This window comes from Athene noctua, chromosome Z (genome assembly GCF_965140245.1).
Source record: "Athene noctua chromosome Z, bAthNoc1.hap1.1, whole genome shotgun sequence".
Classification (NCBI taxonomy): domain Eukaryota; kingdom Metazoa; phylum Chordata; class Aves; order Strigiformes; family Strigidae; genus Athene; species Athene noctua.
The window spans coordinates 11444856-11471889 of NC_134077.1; the positions used below are offsets into that span (position 1 = coordinate 11444856).

The 27034-nt window shown below is 55.9% G+C and overlaps 3 protein-coding genes across 11 annotated transcripts in view; all 3 read right to left on the bottom strand.

Annotated features, from left to right (window-relative positions):
- Nucleotides 1-26: 26 nt before the first annotated feature.
- On the bottom strand, nt 27-16437 carry PIGO (phosphatidylinositol glycan anchor biosynthesis class O). Of its 3 annotated transcripts, XM_074931727.1 has the most exons (12): nt 16394-16437; nt 15312-15805; nt 13807-13950; nt 12581-12704; nt 11451-11610; nt 10802-10975; nt 7344-8916; nt 6655-6858; nt 6144-6346; nt 5317-5387; nt 4601-4717; nt 27-4391 (listed from the first exon to the last, which is right to left on the bottom strand). In XM_074931727.1, the coding sequence occupies exons 2-12, from the start codon at nt 15802-15804 to the stop codon at nt 4310-4312; spliced, it is 3345 nt and encodes a 1114-aa protein (XP_074787828.1). In that variant the 5' UTR covers nt 15805; nt 16394-16437; the 3' UTR covers nt 27-4309. The 3 variants fall into 3 exon arrangements, with proteins under 3 accessions (XP_074787828.1, XP_074787829.1, XP_074787830.1); XM_074931728.1 differs by having other exon boundaries at nt 27-4717; XM_074931729.1 differs by lacking the exons at nt 27-4391; nt 4601-4717; nt 5317-5387 and having other exon boundaries at nt 6162-6350.
- A 164-nt stretch (nt 16438-16601) lies between these two features.
- Nucleotides 16602-22543, bottom strand: STOML2 (stomatin like 2). 2 transcript variants are annotated; one of them, XM_074931590.1, is made up of 10 exons: nt 22441-22543; nt 21346-21498; nt 20419-20518; nt 19721-19779; nt 19258-19359; nt 18486-18620; nt 17803-17947; nt 17370-17449; nt 17004-17132; nt 16602-16896 (listed from the first exon to the last, which is right to left on the bottom strand). In XM_074931590.1, exons 1-10 carry the CDS (start codon nt 22489-22491, stop codon nt 16765-16767), a joined length of 1086 nt encoding a protein of 361 aa, XP_074787691.1. In that variant the 5' UTR covers nt 22492-22543; the 3' UTR covers nt 16602-16764. The 2 variants fall into 2 exon arrangements, with proteins under 2 accessions (XP_074787691.1, XP_074787692.1); XM_074931591.1 differs by lacking the exons at nt 19721-19779; nt 20419-20518; nt 21346-21498; nt 22441-22543 and adding an exon at nt 19460-19703.
- A 465-nt stretch (nt 22544-23008) lies between these two features.
- ATOSB (atos homolog B) overlaps nt 23009-27034 on the bottom strand; it is a 41536-nt gene continuing 37510 nt past the window's right edge. For 5 of the 6 annotated variants that reach the window (XM_074932795.1, XM_074932798.1, XM_074932797.1 and 2 more), the window contains 5 exons: nt 26695-26791; nt 26045-26239; nt 25594-25662; nt 24939-25144; nt 23009-24601 (listed from right to left, as the gene is read on the bottom strand). In XM_074932795.1, the coding sequence (XP_074788896.1) occupies nt 24448-24601; nt 24939-25144; nt 25594-25662; nt 26045-26239; nt 26695-26791 (721 nt within the window). In that variant the 3' untranslated portion in view covers nt 23009-24447. The remainder of the gene's footprint in view (nt 24602-24938; nt 25145-25593; nt 25663-26044; nt 26240-26694; nt 26792-27034) is intronic. The other variant, XM_074932799.1, reaches the window with a different exon arrangement.

Consider the following 27034-nt stretch of genomic DNA (forward strand, 5'->3'; position numbering starts at 1 on the left):
CGAAGGAGGAGACGACCACAGCCCGCTTCGTATCTCACGGTTTTATTTGCAGACATCTGTTTCGCAGCCGCGCAGAGCCTTGCACCACCACCGGACAGCGAATTCCGCCCCCGCACGCCCCCCGATTAATTAATTAGTCATTTAATAACGAAGCAAGCCCTCTCCGGCTGCCTCCAGCACGCTAGGCACGGCGCAGCCCCCAGCGAAGTAGGTCAGTGACAGACCAGCGCTGCAGACTGCAGCAGGCAGGAGGCAAAGCTGTGGGGTGAATGAGTGATGCCAACTTGCTGGGTTTGTTGTTTTTTTTTAAAAAAAGAAAAAAGGCTCTACTTCCTAGCAGAGACTCAAGCATCACTTGGGAACAAAAGCGTTAACAGCCAGATATGTAGAAATACCCAGGAAAGCGTAGCACCACGCTAAATGCAGAGCTCCCAGATTGCTTTCCAGAACTGGGTCCATCCCCTTTTTTTTTATCCCAAATGGGGTACTGAGGCACAGTAAGGTTAATAACAAAAACTAAAACAACAATCTCACTCCAAGCCACGTGGCAAGTCGAGTCAGAGCTCATGGGAGAGAGCAGAGTTCCCCAGCCCTGCTCCTCAGGGAAGGGGAGACATGCACACCAAAAACATGACTGTGCCTTGGCATAAATAAGGAGCCTGAAGTGTTGAAGGAAGAACAGAGAGAGATGGGATGGAGCGAGGGGTGTGGGAACGAAGATCTACTGAGCCCTGACCTCCCCCCAGCAGTGCCATCCCTTGTGGTGGCCGTGTGCGCAGCGCCAGCCCCACAGATCAGAGGAGGGAGATGCTCCCAAGAGCCACAAACTTTTGCAGTGGTGGCAGATTTCAGTTGCTGTTTCCCAGGCAGCACAAGTGAGACATAATTCCACCCCTGCCCCGTGCCAGGACCACCGGGCACACAGTCCTGCCACTGGCATGAGGCAGGGAAATTTCCCCATGGAGCTCTTTCCCCTGCCCAGAGGAAAAGGGCGCTGGGCAGGAGCCTTGCCAAGGAGCACACACACAATGTCCGAAGTGCAGCAGCCTTCTGGAGTGCAGGATGGAAACCACCCTGCTGAGCAGGCTGAGGATGAGATGTCCTCTGTCACGCTCAGCAAAGTAACACAGGGATCAGAAACAAACTGCTTGGAATCAGTGCTGCAGGGAAAGACCAAGCAGGCTCCCGTGACAACCTCAACAGGGCGATGTAGGGCAGAGCCTGCTCCCCAGCACACCAGGTTTCCCAAACAGCCTTGGTTTGGACCAGCAGATACCTTCCTCTGGACTCTCCTTGGGGTTTTAAATCAGCAAACACAGCCATGTCTGTTCTGGTATCAGCAGCGTGTCTTGCTTCCAAGGTTGCCAAGCCTTGGAACAACACCGACTCTGTCATCTCTGGCCCACTCGGGGGAACAGCAGCTAAACAACCAGCTTGAGGGCAGCTGGGGAAGGCTGGTAAAGTCTGAAATAGTCAGTGAAAGAAAGCAAGAGCATCTCCAGCCCTTGGAAAACTCATCTTCTTGAATCTGAATTCTTTGGTGTAGTTGCCACTCTGCCTTGGCCGAGCAGCTAGCACTCCTTGGTGTCTTTGCAGTGACATGAACATACAAGCAGCTTTGTTACTGGAAGTTTTGTTTAGTCTTCGGCAAGATGGGGACAGGCTCAGAGAGCTGGGTTGTTCAGACTAGAGAACAGAAGGCTCCAGGGAGACTTTGTAGCAGCCTTCCAGTACTTAAAGGGGGGCCTCTTTATCAGGGAGTGTAGTGATAGGATGAGTTTTAAACTGAAAGAGGGTAGATTTAGGTTAGATATAAGACACAAATTCTTCACTATGAGGTTGGTGAGACACTGGCACAGGTTTCCCAGAGAAGCTGTGGCTGCCCCCTCCCTGGCAGTGTTTAAGGCCAGGCTGGACGGGGCTTTGAGCAACCCGGTCTAGTGGAAGGTGTCCCTGCCCATGGCAGGGGAGCTGGAACCAAGGTCCCTTTCAACCCAAACCATTCTGTGATTCTATTAAGTGTGCATGTTTTCATGGTGCTGCAGCTCCGCTGTCCCCTCTGAGCTGCCATGGCCCCCGAGGCAGAGGGGTGATATGGTGGGATGAGGAGAGGATGCCCAAGCGCCAGCTGAGTGCTCTGACCACGAACAATGGGCACAGGAAGGCTCAGCAGCATTACAGTGACTCTTGAGAGAGGAACTAGTCCCAGAGTTGGGAGAAAAGGAAGGCCAGGGGCCTGGATGGCAGCTGTGGGGATGTCAGGGGCCAGTTCTACAGCATTAGTGACCATAAAGATTTCTGCCAGCACAATTACATTCAGGCAGCAAGCTCCTGACCAGGTTACCACGTTACAACAAGACCTACTTGGGCTCCAGCCTTGTGGTTTAGCGACATGTGTTATCTAGACTAACCTCACATTGAATGAAAATTCACTGGGCAGCTGTTACCTCCATTCCCTTCCTCCTTTGCACACTGATGCATCTCTCACCCATCAGTATGTCCCCCTCAGCACCGAGAACCATCTGGCCACCAAGGAATCACAGTATACAGCAAATAACCTATTTTTAAGGGTGGGACTGCCTAAGCCCATCTAATTGTGGGCTGATGCATTCCTACCCCTTCCATCTTTTCCTGTCGCATGCTACTAACCTCCTTGCCTTGCACTAGCACTGGTGTGCGTGCATCCAGGTGGCAAGGCAGCTTGGGTAGTCACACCAGCTACAAACTAGTCCCTGGTTCTGTTGGGTGAAACTAAGCAGGACAGGCCCACAGGGCAGGGGAGATGCAAGGCTGAGGTGGGAGAGCACAGCCATCAGGTCAGGAGGCAGCCAAGCACAGAAATCCAAAATTGGAGCAGTTTACGCCTCCCTGGAATTGCACCCTAACACCTGAGCAAGCATCTTGCAGGGGTAAAATAAAAAACTAAACCTGCCCTCAAGAGCTATTTTCCACAATGACCAGGCACTTAGACGTAATGGCAAGAACTGAAATGATGAGAGAAGTGATGAGATACTTTCCACGGGCCTCTCCAGGGCAGAGGAGAGGAAGAGAGAGCGTGGAATTACACTAGCAGTCTGCAGTAAGGAACTCAAAACAGGGGCAGTCATGGTGCTTGAGTTAAAAAACGGGATCAGAACAGAAATCAGCACAGGAATTCCAGGCAAGCAGTCCTCACCTATTTCCAGAGGGGAAAGAGACAAAAGGTTTCATAGCACCAAGTAATGCCACACAGTGGTTCAGGGCAGTAAGGAATCCCAGCTCCCATCAGAACTGCAGGGGGAATTTAGCTGGGATGTGGCCAGGCACCATGGTAACTGTCCTCTTATCTCTGCCCATGAAGAAAGAAATGCAATGTCTCCTGACTGTGAGGAGTCAAGGGTGTGTTTGGGGTAGCTCACTTGCAGCATGAAGTCTCAGGCAGAACACCAATGTCAAGAGGGAGATAAGCACCAAATATGGGATCACAGATGCCATCGGCTGCAGTGCTGGGGGTCCCTTCAAGGTGACAGAAGTCCCAGCACATACACAGACACCAGTGAGTTAAGCCACCTCCCAGAAGAGTTGTTGCCTGGTCAGGGTTTTCAAGCAGCTGTCCCCTGGTAGCGCAGCTCACACCAAGGCCACTCCTGCAGCTGGGACAGCTACTCTAGACTTCCCTTCCCTCCTGACCAGACCCAATACAGGGATAAGCCAACGTTCCATCACTACATCCTGCTGCATCTCAACCGATCACAATCAACAGCTGGCATCCAGCAGCACACAATCAAGAAGAGATCGGGAGCCCTGGCTGCTACAGCTTTGCCCACAGGGACACTGACAGGCCAAGACCACAGGTGGAGAGTTTCTTGGTTGTGATACAGTTCTCCATGCTACCACCCCCTCAACAAGCTAAGCCTGCTTCAGGCTGTACAAGGCAGCCCAGAGTGCCCCCCTCTGCCCTTTGTAGGGCTGAGGAAGACCAGGAAAATGGGAGCGAGCAGAGGGCAAGAGGGGCCTTACTACAGAGCAACCAACTGACTTCACAGAGGAGCAGCTGCCACCAAGACCCCAGGAACCATGCATGCATAACCACGTACACTTGGATTTCAGCATGAAAACTGAGCACGTGAAGAGAAGTGGTGGCTGCAGGACCTTCCCTCTCCTCCCAACCTCCTCTCCCCTGCTCAGCAGGCCCCTTCCCATGAGTCACTATCTCTGCAGAGACAAGGTAACACCTTGCCAGCCACTGAAGCTGACAGCTGCACAGTAGGGACAGTTGTCAGGAAAGTAGCAGCAAGAACCCTGGTTGGTGTTTCTCCAGAGGAGCACTTCAGGACTCTTTCTTCCTGGGCTCCTGCAGCAGAGTCCTTCTGCTGCCAACAAACACCCAGAGAGAGCTCTGACCTCCACTGCTGAGAAACACCACTGCAATGAGCAGGGAACAGTTGGCTCTGGTTCTTTCATGCAGTGCTGAGGCAGGGAGCTGGGGATAACCCCAGACTGCTGTCGGCAGGCACTCACTGCTGGTGGCTCATGTATCCTTCCTGGCCCGAGGGAGGCAAGGAGACAAACACAACCTTGGCCGACGAGCAGGTCAGGTTCCTCACATCTCAAACGCTACCTGAGCTGAAGCTGGTTGAACCAGGTGCTGACAGCACAGTCCACACGCATCACCAGGGAGATCCCCAGCAGGAGGCAGATGCTGCTCACCATAAAGCCCAGAGACTCAAAGAGGAACCTGCAGGCACAACAGACGCAGTGAGGATAACACAGCCAGCATGCCTGTAAAGACAGGCTGCTACCCTCACTCCCAGAAGACTAATTTGCCAGACAGTGAGAGGCTGGTAGCACCCTAGATCCTGAAACCTGCATTACGTTCACTCTCCAGCAGCTGCTGCCTGCAACCTGGAAGTCAAGCATGCCCTCTGGTTTAGAGGCCATTCAGGACAACACTCCTGTGGGATTTTGAACCCCTCAGAGGTGGAGGCCACCCCACACTCCTACTAGCCCAAAGGTCTGCTAGTATAGCATTTCTGGGTTTACCATTTCTGGTCTGGTATCCCCACCTCTGGTTCTCTGCCCTGAATGTTCTCAGCTTCCAGGTGGGCTCTGTGTGTCCTTGCAAATCAAGATAAGGAGTAATTTCTATATTCTAGCTCAAGTCCAGCTTCTGAACCTGAAGCGGGAATTAGTTAAGGATGGTCTTAGAGCCTCTACTAGGTAAGAAGTCAGGAGATCAATCACAGAGTCTCTTCCAACATTACTGTCTACAGATTCTAGTCAACATGTCAGGAATATTAGCCCTAACCCAGTATCAGAGCAACTCCTGGGACTTACTTCGGGGCAAAGACCTTCCAGACCATGAGGTGCCTCCTGAGGATCATAGCTGCACAAACACAGGCCAGAAGCTGTGGGGGAGATGAGGAAAAACAAATTACAAGTGATTCTGGAGAGACCTCCTGGGCAGTAGGTTCACATCTGAAGGTGGTAGTAAACTGCATGCACCTGAGAGGCTGGTACAGGACACATCAGAAATAATCATCCCAAAGAGATACCTTCCATCATGTCCTCAGGTCAGGGAACACAAGCAGCTTGGGGTACACACAGGCCCTCCCGGGGCCAGGCTGGGACAGTTCAGAGGACAGCTCACACTGTGACTAACGTGACTACTGAGGGGCACCCCTGCAATCCTGCTGCACAGCCTGCCCTCTCCCTTGCACTGTCTCTGGTCTGACCACACAGGAGAATGATTTGAAGGGCTAAACCCCGGAAAGCGATTCGCTTCTTTCATGGGGTTAAATTGCTGGTGTTTAGCTCCCTACATCACCACAGCACAAGACCATACGAAAACCAGAGCTGGTGAAAAATAAATAGGCGTGGTCAGGAAGAGGGGGAGCAGGATTACAACCCTGCAGTTTCTGAACAGACATTGCCATTCTGGGCAGATGGGTACAAAAAGCAGCCTAATCTGTACTGTGGCTTCTGTGCTGGAGCCTTCCCAAAGCACAGATCAAATGGCATCACTAAGAAGAGGATCTATCACCCCTGGGCCTGTCTGCACCCTGGCTGACCCCCTTCTCCCATCAGAGTGCTCCATGGTTCTCATAGCAACCCATTTTCCTCTTGCACAGCCTTCTCCACAGACACCCTGCCTCTGTCCATACCTGTGTCCCAAGGACAAAGAGGTACTTCAGCCCCAGCTGCAGCAGAGCAGTGGAGAACTTTTCTGGGGACTCCCGGAGCCTCATCTCCATCATGTGCTCCTCCACCTCCTGCAGCTCCTCCCGGGGCTCCTTCTTGGGCTTCTTCTTCTGCGAGCTGGGCATCTCACACACAAAGGGCCAAAGCAGGAGTAGAGGGCAGCTGACTACCTCAAGGACAAAGGCACATGAAGTTACTGGAGCCCAGGAGGTGAGGAGCAGTCTAGGCTCTGCCATCATGCCCTGGACGTGCAGGAAGCATAACCCCAGCTCCAGTTTGCTGGTCAGGCACAACTGCATGGAGCCTGCAGGCCACAGACAGCTCCACGGCCCCAGAAGGGGACAGCAAGGACACTGCTGTTCAGCCGGTGCCGGAGCCTTCGTTGCCTCGTGCTCAGCCTGCAGGCCCCCACACGAGGCAAAGCAGGAAGCCACATCTGCTCAGGCTCAACAGACCAGGAAGATATTGATTTACCTGCAAAGAGGATATGGGAGGCAAAGGTGTTGGCGCCCACCAGGACAGCAGGCAGGAGGTTTGTGCTGTGGTCAAGGTGGAAGCCCACAAAGGCTGCATTCCAGTGGATGGCTGGGAAGATGGGCTGGTGGCCTGTGGAATAGAAGAACTGGGAGGCAGCAAGGAGCCAGGAGATGACAGCATACCAGGGCACTGAAAAAGGCTCTGAGAAAAAAATTTTGAAAGAGAGAGAGAAAGATCAGCATCAAGGAACAAGACAAATTCACAGTCAAAAAAAGCCTATTGACTTTTCTTCAAGGTTCCCTTTCCATGCTCTCTCTTTTGAGAGACAGAAACCAGCCAGGCTCCCACCACAGATGCAGTGAGGGGCCAGGCATTCCTTCTGCTGCCCGCCCTGATTCTGGACTCTGTCAGCAGCAGTGGGGTTTGTCAGCTGCTCACACGCTGGGGAGAAGGGAGAAGTATAGAGGCCCCTCCCCCGACACAAAGGACTCCTCCTCCCACATTACATCCCTGCTGCATGCATCGCTCTTCTACTAGATTTAAGCAGCTCTAAAAAACACCCAGAGGATCCCCTGAGGACCAGTGCACTGCTGTTCCCCAAGAGCAGAGACTGGCTGGTACCTCTCCCACTGGAGATATGGCCCATGTCACACATCCAGAGGATGCTCTACTGAGCCCTGACTCACCAGCGTCTCCAGCAAGGCCTCTGGCACGAGAGTGGATGTGCAGCAGCACGAAGGCCTCCAGGAAGAGGAGCAGGAAGGCAAGACTCAGCCGCTCATTGTGCAGAAGCATTAGGAGGAAGCCCAGCAGGGTGAGTGCTATGACCAGGGCTGCCGAGTACACGCTGCCCAGCCCATACGCTGCAACAGCGGCCCTGCAACTGCCCCGCTCCAGGCGGCTCTTCTGAGACTCCTGCATCCTCTTGTAGATCTGAGGGATGACGTGGAGGAAGTCGACTTCAGAGGTGGGAACCCCCAGGTAGGGAGTAACGATGGATCCTGCCGACTCCCGCGTGTCCTTCGCGAACACCGTCATGGGATTGCACAGCAGGAGCAACAGCCCCACGGACGCCAGCCCATAAACAGCCCACGGAAAGGCAACAACTGCCACCTGCACCAGCTCCTGCAGCTTGCCGAGAGAATCGTCAGCGCTGGAGGCAACGGCCCAGTAGCAAGCAATGCAGAGGACCACCAGTGGGAAACCCCAGCGCACAAAGAGCACGAGGGGGTCCGAGCTGTTCAGGTTGCCGTAGTGTCGCAGCCAGCTCCGCACTGCATAGACTAGCCCGGCCAGCAAGGCCACGCACAGGAGGTAGAAGAGGTTCTTGGCCCGTGTGTTTCTCAGGCTGGCAAGGGGGGAGAGGAAAAGAGAGGGCCGGCACTGAGGGATTTCTTCGCGGCACTGGTGGAAGAAACCGGAGAGGCGCACACAGACCAGGAGCATGGCCACGAGGCACAGCAGGTACCAGATCTCTCTCCGGTAAGAAGAAAAGCCAAGGAACTGCTGCTTGGGGCCTTCTGGTACAGTCAGACGACCGTCCCAGTGGAGCTTCCCTACTAGCAACATCACCAGCGAGGCCAGCAGGAATGGGGCCACCCGGGCCTCAGCCACTACAAAGCTATCGGAGAACATCGCTCCGCAGCGGAAGAGCAGAATGCCCATGGGGAAAGCCAGCCCCAGCCATGCTCGCAGCCTCTGCCTCAGGCCAGCACTGGCCAAGGGTGGCTGACTGCCCACCAAACGGGCTCGCTTGGGATGCTGGCCCCACCAGTGCCAGAAAAAACCCAGCTGAGAAGCAGCAGCTGCCCATGATGACACCAGGAGAAGATCCAGCCCCTCCTGGGTGAAGGCATGGGCCAGCCCAAGCAAAAGAGCCACCATGAGGCCCCAAAGCAGTGGGTACAGGAGGCAGCTGCGATAGAAAGAGTCTGATGATGCAGCTAGCTCTGAGGCCATGTAGCAGAGCAAGCAGGAAGTGGCAATAAGGGTGCAGCCCCCCACCATACGCAGGGGATGAAAGCGGGCCCAGGACTGGGTACACAGGGCCCGTGCTTCTCGCAGGTAGAGCTGGAAACGGCTGATGAGGCTTCCTAGCCTGGACTCCAGCTCTGGAGGCACCAGCGTTGCCCCCTGCACCTGGGCCAAGAGCTCAGTGTGCTCCTCCACGGCACTGGAGAAGAGCTGCTGCAGATGCTGGAGCTGCTCTGCTGGCAGGTCCTGAGCCACCAGCGAGTAGGAGTGCAGGAAGCGATCCACCTATGGGAGAAGGGACACGGGGTCAGGCAGTTGCTCTGGGACAGGGATTCACTGCCTCAAACAGCCCCTTCAGAATGGAAACAGCCTCAGTCTGCCGACCTCTGCCAGGACATACCCATCCCCAGCTGCATCACCCAGGGCTGGTCACCCAAATCCAAGATATGACTGGCAGGAAACACAAGCCCTCTGCCAAAGTGACATCCCTCTCAAGTGACATATCCATCCCAACAGCCACACTGACTCCTCTCAGTTCTTCACCTGCCAGTGCACCTCTGGCAACACTGTGCATCACCAGGGGTCTTCACATAGAGCCTTTGATAACAATAAGGCAAATACCCCTCAGAAGTTCAAGTCATTACTAGCTATTAATATGCACTCCATGTTGACTTTTACATTGTTTGTCTGAGGATAGACATCAAATTAAAGAGCTTATAGCAGATCAAATCAAACTGCTCTCTCTTCTTCAAAACAGGCACATTAACCCACTGTACCATAGGCTAAGGAAAGCTCATTCTGCTTCCTACTGCAAGAGGACAGGAACAGAGGCAGCCATGATCATAAAGTCATAAAAGAAGTCCTAACAAGGACGTTACCAGGGCAGGGCACCCATACAAACACACAGTTCCTCAGCAGTGTAGATCTGTTAAAGCCCTGAAACACACTGATACCTACACATGCCTTCCAGTTGCCTCAGAGCACGGGCAGAATCACTCTGCCCCTGCCCATGAACAGCAAATATATGCACCAGCTCTCTCACAGGTCTGCACAACCTCTCTGGTAGGCAAAAGCTGCTTCAACACCAGTGTGATCAAGCCAGAAGCCTCCTTAGACAGATGACTGCAAACATTTAAACAGGCAGGAGTGGCTAACTAATTTCTAATAGATGATGATCACTATCTTCAGTGACTAACGGACAGTAACTTACACTACCTCCTTTAAATGACAAAGCACTCTGCTGCTCTATAAATACACAGCAGAGAAGCTGAACATTTCTGTCTTCCCATCAGCAGTTGTAAACTCCCCAGCTCCTCACTGACTCGCACCAGTGGTGTCCAACTGGCACACGGAGGAGCTGGCTGGGGGTTGGAGGTGTTAAATCTTGTGCTCCTAGCAACCCAGGGGTCCCTCAGAGGCAGACCGGCACTTAGCTGAGACACAGGCCTTGCAACGCGTGCGGCAAATTGGTTCTGTAGCACGCCCAGAGACTCAGGACAGCCCTCACGTCCTCCAAAGAGGCTCTGGCTTGCCCTGGCACATGGCCTGCTCCATTTCCTGGGCTTCTTTTATAGCTGGTATAGTCACTCTCATTCAAATTTTGTCATTCAGCTCTTGGGGTTCTGTATTTTGTTGCACTTGGTGTAAACTGTTCCTTCCCTTATCCTACTTTACCGTCACTTGTTAGATAGTGGTTTTTTCATTTAATCCTTCGTAACTGTTTTCTTCCTGCCACTGATCTAGAATAGCTTTTTAACTAACAGTTTCTTCTCCAAAACAAGCAGCATCAAAACACCCATCTGTACTCTTGAATCTCCATTGCCCCTAGTCATCTTCAGCCTTGAGGAACCAGCCTACCCACCAGCCTCTTCAATTACTAAATCCACCTCTGACCATCTGGGACAAACCCTCATCCTGAAGCAAACAGCACCTTCCCAGCCAGTATTTTCCACACCACAGCACTAAACAGATATCTCTTGTTTCTCTTTTGGGAAAACGGTGCCACCTTTCATTGGAGCAAACGCTGCAAGGAGGTAACTCTTCAAAATAAGTTCCCCACAAAGATAACACCATGTCACCACCCCACCTCCACCAAACAGAAGAGGTTTGTGCTTAAAAAGCCATTCCTTCTCTTCTCTAGTTCAATGGGGAGGCCTACTGTAGGCCATACCTGCTTGGCATTGACATGATAGACTGAGAGCTGCTGCAAGGCTGCAGACACAGCATCACCGTCCCCGGAGAAGAGCTCGGCCATCACCTCGCCGATGTTACTGTAGGGGATGGGCACACCCAGCAGCAGGGCCACAGTGGGCACCAGGTTCACCTGGGGAACGGCTTCAGGCTCCTGGAGAGACAGGGAGGAATTGGAAATTTGGGAAGAAAACAGCAATCTGGCTTTTCACTAGGGCTAGAGGACGACGGGGAGCACATCTCCTTTCAGAGGGGAATCTGGGGAAGCCAGGAGTGCAAAAATGCAGGGGAAGGCAGACGCACAAGTGTGCCCTTCCTGAGTGCCCTGTGGAGGGGAGGATGCCTGCTGGGAGCTGCAGGTCCTTGGGTACAGCCCTGGCTGCCTCACAGCTCACCTGGCCCCACTCAAACACATCTCGCAGCTGGAGGGGCCTGAAGATGGGTCCCAAACACTTCAGTTACCTGCATCCTGTGTCAGCCTTTCCACTGCTCAGAAAAGGTGACAGACAACCTACTCCTCTCAACCTAAACAATCCCAATCGAACCATTACTCTCTGTAACCCCAGCATGCAGTTTTCACCCTGGATGCCACCTCAGGCAGTGACAGCTAAGGATCAGCTTCTTCTCACCTCTGGAGGGACAGTGACAAAGAGGGGTGTTTTGCTGTACACAAACAGCGCTGCATTCACTTCCTTCTCACTGTCGCCACCATGGTCTCCGGTCTCTGTCATGCCATGGTCCCCAGCCACCAGAAGAAGGGTGTCATTCCCCAGGTGATCCACCAAGGACCTGTCACCGGGATAAGGAAGGTCAACTCCTACCTGGGCAAGGGCCCAAAGAGCCCAGGGTGGGAGAGGACACGCGTCCCCACCAAGCACGCCTGAATCACAGATGTGAAGCCCACGAAAGGATATGAGCAAAATGAAGTGCTGGCACAGAGCTGTAACAACTGAGCCAGGCACCAGGGCGATGGATGCTTTAAAATCAGACTGAAAATTCAGAGCCCTGAGAGACACTGGACTGATCTTGCTTAGGTCCCCAGTGAACAGCGTCTGGTTCCTCAGTGCCTTCAGGGATCTCGATAAAACAATTCAGAAGAAACATTCCCAAGGAGAAGAAATTTTAGGCTGCTTCTATTTGGCTCTTGTATATCACATCGTGTTGTGTGAGCAATCTCCTACTTTTAAGGAAAAAAAGAGGGGATTTGTCCCTGGAGGATGATATACGCTGCATTCTCAGATGCATCAGGGCACGTTATCTACTCTTTCTAGCAGTAAAAATTAGAGCTGGCCTAAGAGTCAAAAGCCACAGCATTTTGGGCTGAGGCATGGCTGTGTGATCAGGATTTCTGGATCTCATCCTGCCCTGTGCAGTTAATGCAGCGTTTCCTAGCCAGAGTCCTCGAGTGCTTCTCAAACATTAGCCAAATCTCAGTGTGACAATTTCCATTTTAAAGAGTGAAATATCAGCTGTACTCCAGCTGCACCACCACCCGATGGTTTGGTTGAGAACCAAGGCTCCAAGACCTGAAGACAGACTTACCTCTGAAACCAAACCTCTCATGAACATGTGTCTATGTAACTGAGGCTGCTCCACAGCTAGGTTTTCAGCTGCTGCTGGCCAAAGCTGTTCTCCATGTTAACAGGCACAGTAAGCATCCCTTGCTGCCCTCTGCATCTGTAAATTCCCTGGGAAGACCCCACCAGCCTGGCTGAAGGAAAAGGCCAAACTGGCAATGCCCCACCATCACACTAATCACCTGAGCATCTCATTCATCTGGGTGAGCTTCTTAGCCATTTCGGGATGGTCAGGTCCATGTTTATGCCCACAGTGGTCCACGCCAAGGAAGTGAGCAATCAGCACGTCCCATTCACCACTGTCCACTGCAGAACAAGAGGAGCCTTATCACACACTAGCCAGGATTCAGGCACGGGCTCTGCACCTGGATCCTCCTGCCAGAGCTTTCTGGTTGCCTCTGGAAACTGCTGTTGTCACCCTGACAAGATCGATGCAGATTTTACCAGAGGCACACTCCAGGTCTGCAGGTGCCTGAATGCAATGCCGCGAGGAGCAAAACACCCAGCAAGTACTCCAGGATCCATGGTTTTTGCTCATCACCCCTCAGGAGGGGAATGGCCCAATGCCACCCAGGTCACCTTGAAATACCCTTAACTCAAACTGCCACAAACTGAGATAAACCAAGGGGATGCTCAGGAAAAGCAGCAGCCAGAACTCCAGTCCTCCCCTGGAGATATTTCAGGTTGGACTCATCAATGTGCCCCTCTGCATCCCACCAGGATATAGGCCTGGCACACCAACACTGTCCCTAGCTAGAAAGTTATCTTGGCCCCTCCCCTCCGTTTCAGGGTCTCAACACACAAAACCCGACATATTTGGAGTTACACGATGAACTGTAGTTCTCCCACAAGGCATTAAGAACTTCCCCATGAAAGGCCACTGCACCCCTGATTTACTTAGATCCATATACAGATAAAGCAAAGAGCATTCCTCTCAGTCCCAGGACCTCGGGGAGGAGTCTGAAATCACTTAAAATTCACAAAACAATCTCACACTTCACCTTGCTCCCACAACTAGGAACCACTGAGAGCAGTGCTGTACCCCGACCTTCCAGCAGGTAGCTGCACTGTTGTGCCTTTCCCAGGCACAGGCAGACACGTGTCAAAGTTAAGCTGCTCCTCCTGCTCCATCCTGGCAGTGTATTTCTAGGACAGATGAAGAAGTCTAACCTTGTCCCATCAAGCTGCACTCTTTCCCGAACAGAGGAAGGGTATTTACAGAAACAGCTGATGGGCTCCAAAAGCTGGATTATCTGTGGAAATCATCACTGTAATCCCCAGGCAGCAGTGTGTGACTGCCTAGTGCCACTTCGTAACAGAAAAGCCTTTTCAGTCTTAGCCCAAACTTGCAGTAGGACACCCACCTAACGTAAGCGGTTACCCAGGCCGCAGGGGAAAAGCTGCTTACCAGTTGGATAGAGATGCTGTAGGATCCCATCATCCACAGTGTGAAGATCCTTCACATTAAAAGAAGGGAAGAAATACGAGCGGAAGAACTTCTTCGGGAAGAGCCCTTCCCAAGTGTCATCACCCATGAAGACCACTCTCCTTCCTGAGTCATCAAGAAAGGAATTAATGAAAGCAGAGAGCCCACCGGGGTCATGCTGTTCCCAGCACTAGTGCAAAGAGCCTGGGCAGATCCAGGTCAGGATCTGGAGCGCTGGCTCCTCTCTAACCCATGCGCAATAGCAACCTAAAATGAAAATGACCATCTGGCTATAGATGAGTTTGAATATGGGGAGGGACCAGCCCTGTTTCTAAGTCCACAAGTGCCCCCCCCACCAAATCCACCTGCCCAACCTCACAACTTGTCGTTGACCTCTGACACGTCATCCCAGCAGTAAGACCTGTGGGTTGAACAGACCAGGAAGCAGGCAGGTACCCACCCATACAACTGCAGCACTTACGGAGGTGCAGCAAGAAGCAGACAAACTCTTGCCCAAGGCCCGCAACCCCACTGTAAAATGCAAGGCAGTAGATGGCCACTGACAGAGGTTGAGTAGAAGCCACAAGTCCTGGGCTCTGGCTTTAAACACAACGGTGGCAGCTTTTCATACGCGGAAAAGAGAAGGTAAAACCACTGATGCTTCTGACTGCCCTTGCTCTACTTGCCCTGCCTGCCACCAGCCAGCCCTCCATGTTTCCACAGAGTCTCTCCAGCCTGGGAGCAGCAATCCTTTTCTCTGAGGCTGCTGCTCTGGCACAGTCTACCAGTATTTTTTGCCTTGAATGATTTACTGCAGCTGCCCACCTTGCTCGCACACAGGGAAGCGGACAACCCACTCACACTCTCTCATCCCAGGGCACTCTAAGCCTCCGAATCTTTCTGAGTGACACAAGAGTGTGCCCTGTCCCCTTTTCTCCACCATCCCACTCTAACAAGCCCTTTACAGCTGCATTAAGCACACCCCAGCAGGACCAAACTACACAGAAAATGTGATGAGGTCACTGCCTGAAGCAGCAGGCAGCTAGCCAGGCAGGCTTGCTGCCTGAGGGACACCCCCACAGCACACCTGGCACTGGCTCCTCCTTCATCATGCGTCTCACCTGAACGCAAACATCTCAGGACTTACTGCCCTTGGCTTCGTACAGACATTACTGGTGGCGACCTTGTGACAGTCACCATCAGTACAGCCACTTTCACATGCTTTTTCATCATCTTTGAAGACAAAGAAGATGAAACCACAATCCCAGCTACCTCTTACTCCCAGTATAACATGGAGAAACCCTGCCTGTGTGACAGCTCTGCCTGAGATAACTATCATCTGAGTATGGCAAAAGAATTAGCTGATGGGGTGGAGGTGCTGTAATCAGTTCCCTTCCCAGGGAGAGAAGCATAAAGATCCCGTGTGTGCGCTGACCAGAAGCTTGCACGTGTCCTGTGTCAGCAGGACACCACCCCTGCCCACCTACCGTTCTGCACCAGCTGTGCCAGCAGGTTGTCCTCCTGGATCGCGTAGGTGGCGAAGTTGCTGCCCACGTCGATGAAGGTGGGCAGCGAGCCGGTGGTGAGGCCCTTAATGCGCTGCATGGTGGCGGTGGGGGGGTCGGCTCGGAATCGGTAGAGGCGGGCATGGTGAGGCTGGGAGGTCGCGAGGTGGTGCAGGAAACTCAGCTTGTTCTCGTAGGGCAGTGGGCTGGTCTTGGCTGGGTTAAAGCGGGCAAACTCGAAGTGGAGGGCATCGATGATGACAAGCACTGCCTTGGAAAAGCGCTGGGGTGCCCAACAGGAGCCCGGCGGGAGGCCCTGCCTCTCCCAGGGCGGCGGCAGGAGCGGGTCTGCACAGGAACTGCTGCTGTCAAGCTCGATCCGGGTGAGCAGGAAGCCACTCATGAAAAGCCCGATGCCAGCAAAAAAGAGAAAGCAGACCCAGGCCAGGAAGAGCAGGACTGGCCACCGCTGCATCCTAGGGGCAAGGACAGGCTGGCTGATGAGGCTCCTGCGGCTGTAGCTGGGCCAGGTCCCACCCCCACCAGCGCCCGTCCCTGCGCCCCAACACCCTTCACCCCCGCCCGGCCCCCGATACCCCCCGGCCTCTGCCCTGCCCCGGGCACCCGCCTTGCGCACCGCAACCTCCTCGCACACCCCCCACGCCGCGCCCTGCTCCCCCTCTAGCTCCCCAGGAGCCCCAGCCACCACGCAGCACCCCGTCCCTGCGCCTTACACCCGAGCTGCCCTTGTGCCGGCCCAGCACCCCGAAATCCCGCCTGCCCCACCCCCCCACACGAGCGGCCCGGGCCCCCTCACCCCGCGCAGCCCCCACCCCAGCCCTGCCCCGGCCACCCCACGCCCCTTGCGCCCCTCGGCACCCCCTCCCGCCCCCCTGTCCAAGCCCTCCCGTCCCACCTGCGGCCGCCGCGGCCGCCGCCAGCCGCCCCCCGCCCGCCACCGACAGCGCCGCCCGCGCGGGGCCTCGGCCCGTCCAAGAGCGGCGCCGCCGGCAGCGGCGGGGCCCGGCAGCGCCCCCTGGCGGCCCGGCGCCGCCGGAGCCCACCTGCCGACTCGGCGTTGGGGGGTGTGGGGGGACAGCCCGGGCACCCCCAGTCCGACCGAGGCGTTCCTTTAATTCATTAATCAGTCACGTCCCCGAGAGAAGGGTGCCGTGGTTCCCTGTCTGTGGGAGCTGCTGACAGGAGCCGGTTTAGGAGGGATGGTCCCTCTTTGGTTGCAGACAGTGGGGTGACAAGTCAGGCTCCTGCATGCCAGGGGAGGTGCTGCGGCAGCACTGGTACCATTTATTACACGATTTAAATCCAAATATAAAATAAAAACCCAGGGAAGAAGAAGAGCGTCTTAAGGGGGAAGAGTGGCAGGACAGGACTTCCAGCAGCCCCCAGGTGAGGGTGGGGGACCCTTCCAGTCCCACTAGCTGGAGCTGGCCTCTTCTGCCTTCAGCACCTCCGCGGGGGGAGCCTGAGGGTCCTCGCGGGCTGGGGGCATCTCGTCTTGGGTCTTCACAGCTTGTGGCTTGGTCAGCGTGGTGTAGATGCCCAGGGCCTGGAAGGAATAAGAGAGCTGCAGGGGAGAGGAGAGGGCCAGGCCCCAGCGGGCGGCCACCTCCACCTCCCCTGGGCAAGAGACGGGGGTCCCTCCGACACACTGACCTGCGTGACCATGCTGGTGATGTCACCGGTGTTGGTGGGCAGGAGGAGGGTGTTGGAATCTTTGGCAAGCTTGGAGAAGGCATTCACGTACTGCTCTGCCACAGAGAGAGAGGCGGCGGCGCTGCCGTTCTGGGGAGAGAGGGGCGAGGTTCAACCGTAAGTCACATACCACCGAGAGCTCACCCATGATCCTTTCTGCAGCCCACCACGGCTGGTCACGGACCCCAAGAAGCAAAACTCCTCGCTCGCTGCTGCTGCAGATGCCAGGGAGTTGTCCAAAGCAAGCCAGGTGCCACGCCAGCCACAGTTTCACCTCCCCCAGTGCCAGCACCAAAGCAGTGGCTGCCCCAAAGGGGAGTCGCTCACCTGCTGTGCCAGAGCTGCTGCCAGGAGCTGAATAGCCTCGGCCTTGGCCCTGGCCTTGACCAGCATGGCATTGGCTTCCCCTGCAACGAACCACAGCAGAACACGCATCAGGACCACAGCAAAGCACTTGAAAGGAGCGAATCAGGACAGGTTCAAGGAGCAAATCAAGACGATTTCACACATGCAAAGCTTTCTCTTCCCCAGCAGTGGCACGGTGACAGCTTCTGACACACATCTCCTGCTCACCCGGGCTGCGGGACAGCAGCGCGAGCTGGAGCTCAGCCCGAGGGACCCAGCAGGGAAGGATCAGTGTAGCTGAGGAAGCCTGGCCCACAGACAGCGGTGCCATCTGCTCCCTGGGAGCAGCACCCCTCAGTGCAGAGGGCTGTGTACTGATTCCCCAGACCCCGTATGTTCTAGCCCAAGGCACTACCAGCAGCTTTGTTGATTTGTTCAGCCTTCTCAGCTTCTGACGCCAGGATCTGGGCCTGCTTCTGCCCCTCGGCCACATTGATTGCCGACTCCCGTGTCCCCTCCGACTCCAGCACCGTCGCCCGCTTCCGTCGCTCTGCTTCCACCTGCAAACACAGGTCAGACACCAGACTGCCAGGGTCACGCTGGGGAAATCCCATCCGTGGGGCAAGTGCAGTGAGGGTGCGTTTCTAGGTCCCACTTGAGCAAGCATGGCTTAGCAAAGAGTAAGAATGCAGCTGTAAAACACTGTGTGATCCCCAGAGAGGCCTGGTTCTGCTCCTCATGTTGCACAGCCCTCTGCAACTAACCAGCCAGCCGCATCCCCCTCCAGACTGGAGATCTTCCAGACCAGAGATCTAGCACCCAGTTTTTCTCAAGGGGAGACCTTCAGCTCTGGGATTTGCTTCCTAGAGAGTCCAGGAGGGATTTTAAAGCTGGCAGGGCTTGCGTGTACCAGGCAGGAGCCACCATCACCAAAATAAGGATGTGAATTACTCAGTAGCTGTATGTTAGCAGCCAAAGCACCAGTGGGCTTCCCTCACCACAGGACGGGCCAGCGCTGCCAGCTCTGGACAGATAACGGTGCGACATGGGCGGGGAGACTTCCCTTTTGTTCCAGACCTCCCTCCCAGAGAACTAAACCTGCATCTGCATGGATTCCTTCACACGCGGGGGTACATGGATGTCCTTGATCTCGTAGCGCAGGCACCGGATGCCCCAGCAGTCTGAAGCCTGGTTGATGGCATCCACAATGTTGGCATTGAGGGACTCCCGCTCCTGGGAGGCAACAAAAGAAACAGCCGAGAGCAAAGAAAAGCTGCTTAGCCTGAGACAGGGGTCAGGAGGGAAACAGAGGGCTCCCCCCTTCACAGGCCAAGGTCAGCTAGAAAAACCCATCTCCACAGGCATAAGGCAGGGTCAAGTACTTCCCACATCTCTTGAAGGGGTGACTATCTCCCAAGGAGAGCAGTGGCCCAAACTGAAACTGCTGGGATACAAACATCTGGCATACATCTGGATACAAACATCATCCAGGAATGCCAACAGCTCCTGTTTCTGCCCAGCAAATGCAGGAGGGTTACAGCTGCCCATGAACCAAGTTAGCCAAGACATTCATCACTGAGCCTGAGCAGAGAGTCACTGACTCAAGAGAAATGCAGCTGGACCAGCCAGGCCTGGGCACACTCTACCCGTCACCCTTTCCAACTAACCCAGGGCAGGGTAAAAAATAGCTTCTCTTAAACAAAAATGTAACAGAAACAATACCCATCTCCAAGGATTCACTAATAGGTCAGCTGAAACAGAAGCCCTCTAGGCTAAGAGTGTTTTGCTGTTAAGCATATCAGGCTGGCTACGCAGACCGCCCTGGGGTTTCGAGATGCTGGCAGCTCCGTGATCTACCTCCCCAGCTCACCCGGAAGACTCTGTCGAGGGAGAGTTTGCCAAGTTCAGATCTCATGGTGGTCTGGGCCAGCTGGGTCACTGCATACTCAGGATCTTCCACTCCATAGCTGGCCTGGAGAGCAGAAGAAAAAAATCACAAGTCAATGGCAGTGCAGAGGGGGACCCCAAATGAGGCAAACATAGTCCTAAGACGAGAAACCTGCCACAGATACCCCTGCCAAAGAAAAGTGGAGTCCAGAGCCTCGTGAGGGATCGGGGTGCTCAGCCCACCCGCCTTGCAGGGCGCAGCAAGCTGGGCAGAGGCTGAAGCACGTGTCGTGGGGAGAAAGGAGCCAGCAGAGGCAGGTGAGTGGTGCCTGCGGGGTTGCCAAGGCGGCCAGCTGAGCAGCGCGGCACACGCAGACCACGCTGGGCACAGCCATGGAGGCTGCAAGTTTGACTCAGGCCGAGTGTCGGTGCAGCAGGGACGGTACCTTGTAGGGGTCCATAACCCGCAGATAGAGCACACCATCAATCTGCAGGGTGACGTTATCTGCCGGGAGAGAACAACATGTCCCGTTTGCTGAAGCAGCAAAGACAAAATATGGCAACCCAACCCTGTCTCCCCCGACAGAATTAGGAGAGCTGGACAGGTTCATCCCTTTCCTTCCTCGTGTCAACACTATGGCACCAAAGAGGGGTTGGCTAATGCGAATCTCCTTATCTAAAAGACTTTATACAAATAACCTTGATGTTCCCTGGAAAATACTACATGTTGATGTTTTAATACACAAGGAGACTTAGGTTTCCAGATCAAAACATTTCATACTGCATTTATCTTCATAAACAAAGATTTGAAGGGAAAAAAAAAACAAACCAAAAAGCTTAATACTAGAATTGTAACAGAGTAGTCTGTGAACCTGATCTGAAATCTTTTTTACAGAAACACAGAGATTTTTTGTGGTTCAACATAGGAAAACATCTGAAAAATGGATTCCTACCCAGCTGCATCCAACCCAGCAAGAAGGGGCAGCCACAACCTCCTGGGGTGCACCCGCTCACAGCACCAGCATGGCCAAGCCTGAGTCCCCACGGTTAGTCCTTGGGACACTTCCACTCCTCCCCACACTGTCCCTTGCTCACCCCAAATGCAGCAGAAGGAAAGAGGCAGGACACAGAAGCTGTTCCTTACCTAGGGTGACAGCTGACTGCTCCGGAACATTAATCACTATTTCTTTGAGACTCTGCACATAACGAATTCGATCCAGCAGAGGGATGAGGAAGTTCAAACCCTAAGAAAACGGTGGAATTAGATGGCTGAGCCCTCTATTCTGGGGCTTTCACCCCAGAGAGCTCAGTCAGACTAGAGAGCACCGGCTAAACAAAGCCTAAGTACACCACATGCTGCAGGCAGAGCAAACATGCTTTAAACAAGGGGGGAATTTACATTTCTCAATGCTTTTAACACTCCATCAAGGGAATTAGTCTACAGGCAGTCAAAAGGATTGCAGTCTGGAAGAACTGCAATTGCTGAGCCCCCAGCATAAGGACATGGACCTGCTCGAGCATGTCCAGAGGAGGCCACAAAAATGATCATGGGACTGGAGCACCTCCCCTGTGAGGACAGGCTGAGAGAGTTGGGGTTGTTCAGCCTGGAGAAGAGAAGGCTCTGGGGAGATCTTAAAGCGGCCTTCCAGTACTTAAAGGGGCTACAGGAAAGGTGGGGAGGGACCCTTTATCAGGGGTTGTAGGGATAGGATGAGTTGCAATGGTTTTAAAGTGACAGAGAGTAGATTTAGATTAGATATAAGAAAGAAATCCTTCCCTGTGAGGGTGGTGAGACACTGGAGCAGGTTTCCCAGAGATGCTGTGGCTGCCCCCTCCCTGGCAGTGTTCAAGGCCAGGCTGGACGGGGCTTTGAGCAACCTGGTCTAGTGGAAAGTGTCCCTGCCTTGGCAGGGGAGGTGGAACTGGATGATCTTCAAGGTCCCTTACAACCCAAACGATTCCATGATCTATCATTTAGCACACCACCCTCCGAATCCTCACGCAAAGGACGCGTCTCGCTACAGCTTTAGGAACCTGCTGAATCCAGAAGGGAAGAAAAGCAGCTCCTTACAGGCTCGAGGATTCGGTGGAACTTGCCCATCCTCTCCACCACCCAAGCCTCCTGCTGCGGCACAAAGAGCACCCCGATATTCACAGGCAGGCCGGAGTTCAAGCGGTGTGGTGCCAGGGCCAGCCATGCTGAATGCTTCAGCTGCTGTGAGCGCTGGAGAGAGGAAAAGGAATGGGATTGAGACCAGCTGCTGGCACCTTGGAGCCCAGCATCATCCCTGCTCTCCCATCTGAAATTGCTGCTCACGGCCCTGATACATCAGAGCAGGAAACAGCTCTAAGGCCCCAAACCAGCTGATGCTGTGAGAGGAGGTGGACTGTCCCCACGTGGATGAGACCTGAGACCCAGGGCCAGCGTGTCAGTGCCTTCCTCGCAGGTGTAGGGGGGGCTTGCCCACATGCTGGAGTTTTCTCCACATCTCCTCTTTCCTCACATCCCCACTGAGGGTGAGGAATAAAGCCTCCCCCACACCATAAGGGAAAGGAAAATGTGTGTGTCTCTTCTGTCCCACTTGGCCCTCTAAAACTTGGTCAGACGCCTTCCACCCAACCCTCTCCCTCACCTCAGCCTCAGGACACCTCCCATGAACAGCGTGTCTTTTCCCATCTCTGGCCGCCTCCTGGGCCCCCCTCCAAGGACCTTTTTCCCCCGGGCACTCCCTCACCCGCACCCCCCAGCCCCTGCCACCCACTGCTCTCCTCACTACCTCTCATGCCCGGCTGCCCCCAGCCTCCTCACTAACCCCGCCTCCCACGCCACAACTAAGCTCTCAGGTCTCCACACCCATTTCTTCTACCCCTCTTTCCGCCCTGACCCCCCAGCTCACCTCACCGCTCCCCACACCCGGTCTCCCCCCCTCCCTCAACACCCCCACCCCCCAACCTCTTCGGTCCCTCCAAACCCATTTTCCCCCCGGCCTCCTCCGCACACAGCCCCCCCGCACAGCCCTATCCCTGCCCAGCTCTCCCCAGCCGGGCCCCCACGACCCCAGCACTTCCCCAGAGCCCCGACAGCCCCGCTTCCCTCAGCCGGACCCGCTCCCCGGGCTCGCGGGCGCCCCGCAGCGCGTCCGCCCGAGGCCTCTCCCGCTCCCACCTGCAGCAACCCGAGGCCGGGCCCGGCCCGCAGCCCCAGCCGCGCCAGCATCGCGCCGCCGCCCGCCCCGCGCCGCCGCACGCCCCTTCAGGCCTCACGGCAGGCCCCGCCCCCTCGGGCCTCGCGGCCGGCCCCGCCCCTTCCGGGTGCGATACCCGGCCAGCCCCTCCCGCCGCGGTGGCCGCTGCCGCTGGTTCCGCTCCCCTCGGGTTCCGCCCGCCCCCGGGAACGGCAGAGGCCGGGCTCGGCTTCCAAACGGGCCTTTATTAAATTAGAAACAAACACGAAAAGTACCGGTATAGCCTCCTCCACTCCGCTGGGCCACCGTGAGCGGGACTTGGGACGACCCCAGTGTCTTGCGGGGCGGGTGGGGGGGGGGGGGTGGGACCGGGTTGCGGGGGAACCTCGGAATCCACGGGGGCTCCCGGTGCCACGGGGGGAGCCGCACCCCGTCCGTGGGGCGGGGTGCGGGACTCCGTCCTTCTCACCGTCCTGCAGAGCCGGAGCCTCTCGGCCGCCCCCAGGCAGGGGACAGCAGGACCTCGCCCCCCGCCGCCCCCCCCATGCCCCCCCGGCCTGGCCCTTCCCCGCACCGCCGGACCGCCAGCGGGGTGGGCTTTGGTTAAAATGACGGCCAGCCCAGGGAGCCCCCGGCCCGGGGGTCGTGCCCACCCCAGGGAGGTGGCAGCCCCATGCAGGCTGGCGTATGATGGTGTGGGCACCTGTCCCTTACAGAGAGGGGCTGGGGCTCCCCCCAGCCTGAACTGGTTCTAGGAGCCTCGCAAAGACCCCAGTTCATAGGGGTGATGCAGACGGGGTACATGCAAGCTCGTTTTTCCCTTGCCCCCCGCACCTCTGACCTCTCTGACCCACTCTGGGCTCGGCCTGCAGCTCCCAAGGCTGCAGCAGAGACTGGCACTGCTCCAGATCACCCCCAAACCCCCATGTGAAGGTCCAGTCAAACTCTCGTTTGATATCCTCAGCTGCTTCCCCTCCTCCCAGGGACTAAGTGAGGGCTCCCGGCCATCCTCCAGTGCCTGATCACACTGCTGCCAGGACCCTGCCCAAAGCCCCCTCCAGGATGGGATTCACTCCGCATGTGCAGTGCAAGGCTCCGATTTTTTGGCAATCGCTACTGCCCTCTCTCAGATCCACAGCACAGCCGGGAGGGCTGTCCCCATGTTCAGAGCCCCATATCCCCATCTGTCAGACAGCCATGACTCTTATCCCCAGGATCCACGGCAATGGCCACTTCCCTGCCAGCCCCAGACTTCTCGGAGTCTTGGCTTGCTCTAAACGGGTCAGAGAACAAGTCCAGGCTTCCCCAAGCTGCTTGAATTTGGGCTGGCCCTTCACAGCTGGTGGCCAGCAAGTCTCAGCCTCTTCCAGTGCTTTTAAGACAGCCCTGGCCCAGGAGGTGCACCCTGGACAAGAGCGGGGTCACCCTCTTCCATTAGACAAGGTGTCCCGATCCCCAGTTACCCTCAAAGCCCCCACAGCCCTACCCCAACCCGGGCAGCCCCATGCTGCCAGGGGCCTCATCCAGCACCAACAGGGTTGGGGAAGAACAGCACAGCACCTCCAATCTCCTGCACAAGCCTCGTCTGCACTCCCTGCAACAATAAATACTAATAAATACAAACTCTTTTGCACTTTCTGCTCCTAACACCGGGACCAGCATGGGCAGCCTCACCCGGAACCCCCAGCCCAACTCCACTCCACCCTGTCAGCTACAGCCAAGTCTCTAAGCTGGAAGCAGCACCAGCAGAAGGCCTGGGCACATCCCTGGAGTGCCAGGACTGCTCCCAAGCCCCTGCCCCTCCTGCTGAAGTCCCCTTGGTGATCCCAGCCCTGCTGCAGGGCGTGGGCACGGTGTCCATGTTGCTCAGGAGGACAGGGGTGTGCAGGGGGGGCAATACTTGACAGCGGTGCTTGCTGGGTGGCCTTTTACTCATTTATCCCCAATGTGCTGGGCTGGAGGCTCCCCGGTGGCCCTGGGCAATGGGGTCAGGCCCGAGGTGAGTAGCAGGGGTTCCTTGGCATCTCCGTGAAGGATTTGAGTTCATAGGGGATCCCCGAGTCAACTTCGATCGACTTGCGGGAGAAAAGCAGCCGGATGTCGTCATGAAGGTAGATCTTCCCCGACTTGGAGCTGTGAAACCTGAGTGGAGACAAAAGCAGGGTGGAGGGACCTCAGGCTCCCAGGCAAAGGCAGCACAGCCGCAGTGGGAATCACAACCCTCTCATCTACATTAGCCCCTGGTCAAGGTGTCCACGCTCTGGTTGCCTTCAGAGGGACAGAAGACTGCTGCCCTTGGGCAGGGTGACAGCTCTGACCTCCTCAAAGGAGCAGTCAGTCCCTGCTCCTCCCAGGGTGAGGAGGTCAGGCTGCCATCACCCCCTGCTCTGTCCTGCAGGCTTGGAGGAGCCAGGGACACATGGGAGAGGAGCCCGGGGGTGACCTAGGGCAGGTGTCCATCCCTCCCAGCATGCCCTACCTTAGGTGCATCAGGTAGCAGAGGACCCTGCGGGGTGGGTCAGTGCCCGGTGGGTCTCTGGGGGGCACAGTGGCCCCTTCCTCCTCCCCCACAGGCACCAGGAAGATGCGATGGCGTAGGAAGGTCATGTGGTTGGCTGGCATGTCCTGGAAGTCGTACGTCACCAAGAACATCTTCACCACAGTCTTGTTGGGGTTAAATAAGGTCTGAGGGGAGAGGGGTAGGGGGTGAGACTGGGAAGGGCACAGGAATGGATCCGTAGGGCAGGACCAGGGCATCCAGGGGCAGCACCAGCCAGCCCAAGGGTCCAGAAAGCTCAACAACCACCCCAGAGAGCTGAGCTTGAGGCCCACCCACAGGTCAGTCCCTTCCATCCACCTCCACTCTTGAACTCCCATGCCATTGCATCCCACTGCACATACACGCTCTCTTGCTGAGACCCTATCCCTCGTCACCAACCTCTTCCTTTCCTGCATCTCCTATCACCTTGTCTCCTTGCCAGTACCCTGAGGACTCCATGCTCCCCTCCACTGTGCTGTTTTGGTGCCCACATACCTGCTTCTGCCCAAGCTTTCTGGCTGCTGCTCTGGAGGACAACCGGAGCCCACCCAGCCCCCTTCCCCACAGTGCTACTGGAGGCCAGGGAACGACTCACCACTTGGATGGTTCCAGCTTTGGGGACACTGTAACCCTTCTTTCCCAAGGCCTCCAAATCAATCACTCCCTGGGGCAAAAGAAAGAGCATGTGAGAGAGGGAGAAAGCCCACGGAGAGCCCAGGTGGGACTCAGCATGGGGCTGAGAGCCCCCCTCGCCAGGAATGCCTGGCACAAGGTGGCAAGAAGATGTCCAGCTTAGTCCCTCTCCAGATCAGGGGATGACCAAGCAGCAACACAAAGGTGACAACAAAGCAACAGCCATGAGACAACTGGGCAGCCTGTTTATATGCCTGCAAGGATTCCCTCTTCTTTCTCTCTTTGCTTTTGAGGTTAAACACTGTTCTCTGGCACAGCTAGTGGTCTCCTCGGGTAGGTGGTTGCTTGAGACAGGCTCTCCAGAGAAGAGCAGCCCCCAGGACACGTGGTGCCTGGTCACAGCCCTCACTCACCTCCCCCACGGTCCCAGCCCTCCCTTGTCCGCGTACCAGGAAAGGCGAGGGCACGCTGTGTTCAGAGATGTCGAAGTAGGTGACGTCAACAGGCAGAGTGGCATGCTGGGGGCAGTAGGAGCCGCTGGCACCGATCTCTGCTGTGAACCCCTCAATCCTCCCCGACGGTGCAAAGCGTCCTTTCAGGATCGACTCCTGAGAGAGGAGGGAAGCGTTAGGGACCTTCAAACACCAGTTTTGCCCCTCACCTTGAAGCGTCAGGTGTGATCACCCCCAAATCTCCACCACAACCACATGTCTGCTTGCCCTCACGTGTCCAGGGACCATCCATGAGGCGCCCTGGCTGTTCACTAAGATTCATCCTGAATTGGTGGCCTAAAACCAGCTATATAACACAGAGAAGCAGCAAAAGTGCCTCAGCTCAGCCCTGTAGCAGCCATCTCAGCAGGGTCCAGGGTCCTGGTGCTGGCTGAGCCACCCTGCTGGTGGATGGTGGCTGTGTGACAAAGCCACTGCACACCAGGCCTTTGGGGACAATCAGCCCAGCCCCACACTAGGGCTCCCATCAGGTTCAGCCTCCCAAGCCCACTGATGGCCCAGCCTGAAGTCCGTGGGACCCACCTCCCTCCCTGGCAGGTGGGTGCCGTTACCTCAAAGTTGCCCAGTAGAGCATGGCTGATGATCGTGGTGGCCCAGGGCGCTGCAGAGGACCTGGTGCCCCTCCGGAGGCTGCTCCGGAGATGTCGACTTTGAGAGAGAGAAGACTGGTGTCAGACTGGAGAGCATGCAGCTCTGGGCACCCGTATCCCTGGGCATGTGGATCTCTCTCCATGTCCCCCCATGCCCTTCTTTGGTGGAGGTTGAACCCACTTTCCTACCTGCCATGGGCAGAAGAATCCTCCCACCGCCCCACAGCCTGGGGTCTTGTGGAGGGGCAGGGCAGGGAGGACTAGGCCCAACCCAAACCTCCCATGCTGCTGCAGGGTGCTG

Excerpts from the sequence above, each read along its gene's own strand:
- PIGO (XM_074931727.1), bottom strand. The coding sequence starts at position 15,804 with ATGCAGCGGTGGCCAGTCCTGCTCTTCCTGGCCTGGGTCTGCTTTCTC. Across the intron at positions 13,951-15,311 it reads GGCACAGCTGGTGCAGAACG|GAAGGAGAGTGGTCTTCATG; the intron begins GTAGGTGGGCAG and ends TTGATGACTCAG. Across the intron at positions 10,976-11,450 it reads TTGTCACTGTCCCTCCAGAG|GAGCCTGAAGCCGTTCCCCA; the intron begins GTGAGAAGAAGC and ends CTGTCTCTCCAG.
- STOML2 (XM_074931590.1), bottom strand. The coding sequence starts at position 22,491 with ATGCTGGCGCGGCTGGGGCTGCGGGCCGGGCCCGGCCTCGGGTTGCTG. Across the intron at positions 19,360-19,720 it reads GGGTTATGGACCCCTACAAG|GCCAGCTATGGAGTGGAAGA; the intron begins GTACCGTCCCTG and ends TCTGCTCTCCAG. Across the intron at positions 17,133-17,369 it reads CAGCAGCTCTGGCACAGCAG|AACGGCAGCGCCGCCGCCTC; the intron begins GTGAGCGACTCC and ends CTCTCTCCCCAG.